Source organism: Sinocyclocheilus grahami, unplaced genomic scaffold, assembly GCF_001515645.1.
Source record: "Sinocyclocheilus grahami isolate Dianchi unplaced genomic scaffold, SAMN03320097.WGS_v1.1 scaffold378.1, whole genome shotgun sequence".
NCBI lineage: Eukaryota > Metazoa > Chordata > Actinopteri > Cypriniformes > Cyprinidae > Sinocyclocheilus > Sinocyclocheilus grahami.
Window position 1 is genome coordinate 963,931 of NW_015505557.1, and position 3,423 is coordinate 967,353.

At 34.9% G+C, this 3,423-nt stretch overlaps 1 protein-coding gene across 1 annotated transcript in view; it reads left to right on the forward strand.

Annotated features, from left to right (window-relative positions):
- The window catches only part of LOC107549682 (solute carrier family 35 member F1-like), a 74,112-nt gene that overhangs the window by 39,722 nt on the left and 30,967 nt on the right, over nucleotides 1-3,423 (forward strand). Inside the window, exon 2 of the mRNA XM_016230856.1 lies at nucleotides 1,271-1,446. Coding sequence (XP_016086342.1) covers nucleotides 1,271-1,446 — 176 coding nt within the window. The remainder of the gene's footprint in view (nucleotides 1-1,270; nucleotides 1,447-3,423) is intronic.

Below are 3,423 nucleotides of genomic sequence, written 5' to 3' on the forward strand. Positions count from 1 at the left end.
ACCCCTATAAAAAAAATATATATACTTTCAAACACATTAAAAATTACCCTTTTTTTACCATAGTAAGTTTACTTTTTTCAATGCAAACATCAAGTTTAACATTAAACATTTAAATTATAGTTTAGGTTAGTGGCATTGCTACTTTTATTTATTTACCAACTCAGACAATCATACTCTAGGAACCACTCTGTAAAGACCAAACTGTTGATAAAAGTTTTAATGTGCTTTAACAAGAAATGAAGTGTTAATTGACTGGAAGCATTTAAACAAAGAAAAGTGTCTTCTCCTGCAGTTGAACTTTTTCTCTTGAAAAACTTGGTAGCGTTTCACAGAGATACATATTGTGTCTTCAAAGTATTAGCACCTTTCACTTTGTTCACACTTTATTGTTACAGTATTTTTATCTCAACTTGCACACAAAACACCTATACAAACCAAAGGGGAATATAATCTTGTATAGCTGCAAAATAAACAGGTTTATCAGCTTTTAAAGAAAGGAAACACAATCAGAAGTTGTGTACGCCCAATTAAATTCTTATGTCTCAAATTCATCTGTCAATTGGTAAAAGTTAAACAGATTAGACCCTTTTATGATGGGGTGAGAGGAAGAGCAGGACCAGGAACCATTATTCTCCAAACCCATTTTTCTCCAAGGTTGTTGAGATTTATCCTTGGGTCACTGCACAAGTAGCACAGTTATATGCATATCAACATTCACAAGCTAGTTCTATAATTTTTTCTACTTTTAAAGAAGTAGTTCATTCAAAAATGAAAATTTGCTATCACAGATGTTGATGAATTTGTTTCTTGATCAGAACAGATTTTGCTCACCAATGGATCCTCTGCAGTGAATGGGTGCCGTCAGAATTAGAGTCCAAACAGCTGATAAAAAAACTTTGCAATAATCCACAAGTAATCCACTCCAGTCCATTAAAGTCATTAATTGATGGACTGTAGTTATGTGGATTATTGTGATGTTTTTATCAGGTGTTTGGACTCTCATTCTGATGGCACCCATTCACTGCAGAGGATCCACTGGTGAGCATGTGATGTAATGCTAAATTTCTCCAAATCTGATGAAGAAACAAATTAATCTACATCTTAGATGGCCTCAGGGTGAGTAAATGATTCAGTAAAGTTTAATTTTGGGGTGAACTCTTCCTTTAATGTGCCCATCTGTCAGGGTCAAGGTCACACAGTACATACTTACAGTACAGTTTCTCTGTGAATCTGTGTGATATGAGACTGACTCCAGGATTTCCGTTGACAGGGAACTTCTTCTCACACTGGCCCTTGGCCAGGTCTTATCACTGCTCATCTGTGGGATTGGCCTGACCAGCAAATACCTGGCGGATGATTACCACGCCAACACCCCGGTGTTTCAGAGCTTTCTCAACTACATCCTGCTGTTCCTGGTCTACACCACCACACTCGCAGTCAGGCAAGGTAAGGGTGGCTCCTTGAGGTTTCTGTGCAGTTTAATAAAAACACTGTCAAATGGAAACATACCGTGAGGTTATCTGTAAGACAAGGTGATGATAAGACCATAGGAACATACATTTTTTATGAGAGACTGTCAGAAAAAGGTTATTCAAAGTTTTTTCATTATATTTCTCTTTTCTGTCTCGAGTGTGACCTCTTCTGGGACTCTGGCAGAAACTTTCAAAACTACTAGCCTGTTTCTATTCAGAAATATGTCAGTCAGGCTGTGTAGATGGCTGTTTTTAAAAAAAGGAAAAAGGAGACCTGCCTTTGATGCTTATATTTTTTATTTAAGTTATAGTTTTATATTACTGTATTGTTAAATTACAGACAAATTCTCTTATATTTTAGTTAATATAAATTCTCTTTAGTTAATGTTAATGTTTAGTTAATGTGTAATAGAATGTCCACTTGTTTAGTTTAGTATATATTATAAATATTAATAAATGGTTTAAAGGGGTCATATGATGTTGCTAAAAATAACATTCTTTTGTGTATTTGGTGTAATGAAATGTGTTTATGTGGTTTAAGGTTAAAAAAAAGGTTATTTTCCACATACTGTACATTATTGTTTCTCGATTTTTACAAAGCTCATCGTTCTGAAAAGCGAGGTGTGCTCTGATTGGCCAGCTATCCAGTGCGTTGTGATTGGCCGAATACCTCAAGCGTGTGACGGAAATGTTATGCCCCTTACCATACTGTGATGTTGAGTCCCGGCTGGAGCAACGAGACAAAAACATTCAAACCCATTATAAACGAGGCATTTGTTGCATCCAGTGGGGACATAATTACGGATTATAATGACTGTCTTTTTACACGTTGCGTTGCACCGCATAAACATAAAACCATGTCTGCATTTGTGATCGGAGAAATAACAAACTTACTCTACACTGCTCAAAACTTGCGTTTGAATCATCAGTGGCAAATTCTTTAAATATAAAAAACGTACTTACAGTCTGTGAGTCAGAACAGCCGACATTGTAGTCTACTCTACCAGGATCAGTAAACAGTCCTCCAGTCCTCCAGTCCTCAGCTTGTAACACTCCAAAGAGAAAGGAAAAATTGAAATCGCATCATATGACCCCTTTAAATATCATTCATTTGAAAAATTTCAAATTTGCATTTACTGAACTAAGTAAATGTGGACAAATAGTCTGTCCTTTATTTTATAGTTCTAAATGAAACATAGGAGTGCATAATAAGCCCCGTCTTGATGTTGATGTAGTAATTATACGTTTCATATTTCTAAGCATTTTCACTTCATGTCTAGATGGCAAGTCAGGTTACAGGTGTTGTGCTCAGGTTTTAGTTCCTAATTGATTTCATGTTGAGCTTCGTGTGCAAGCAGAAAGCTTTGACACAATGTTTTCTGGCACACTTTCAGCAGGCTAAGAATAGAAATGAAAAAGAGTCGTGTTCTGAGCTGAGAAATATGCCAACTCAGTCTATTTATAACAGATCACATGTGATTCCCTGACTAACACTCTTTTTATACAGAAATCAGTTTGTTCTAATAAGTGCCTTTAAAATAATTAATGGATTAGTCATTTTTTGAAGGCTAAATGATTTTGGATGAAAATCTTTGCTGCGCTGCAATCGCCATGAGCTTTCATACTTTTATACTATAAATATTACACAGAGTACATTATTCAGATTGGTTAATCAAGCAAATATTTTTGTATAATGCTGCTAAACTCTGTTTGTTATTTGAAATAGAATATTTCCATGAAAATGCAAGATTTTATGTCTATTTGATTGGTAAGTAATCATGTCATAGGTTCAGTCAGATGGACATGTCTAGCTGATCGCTTATCACTTTTTCACTTAGAAAATTTGTGCAGTTTTGGAGACTTTGAACTAGTTTAGTTTTGGAGACTAACTTTTATATAAATGATAAACTGTGTATGTGCATATATGTATATGTATATATATATATATATA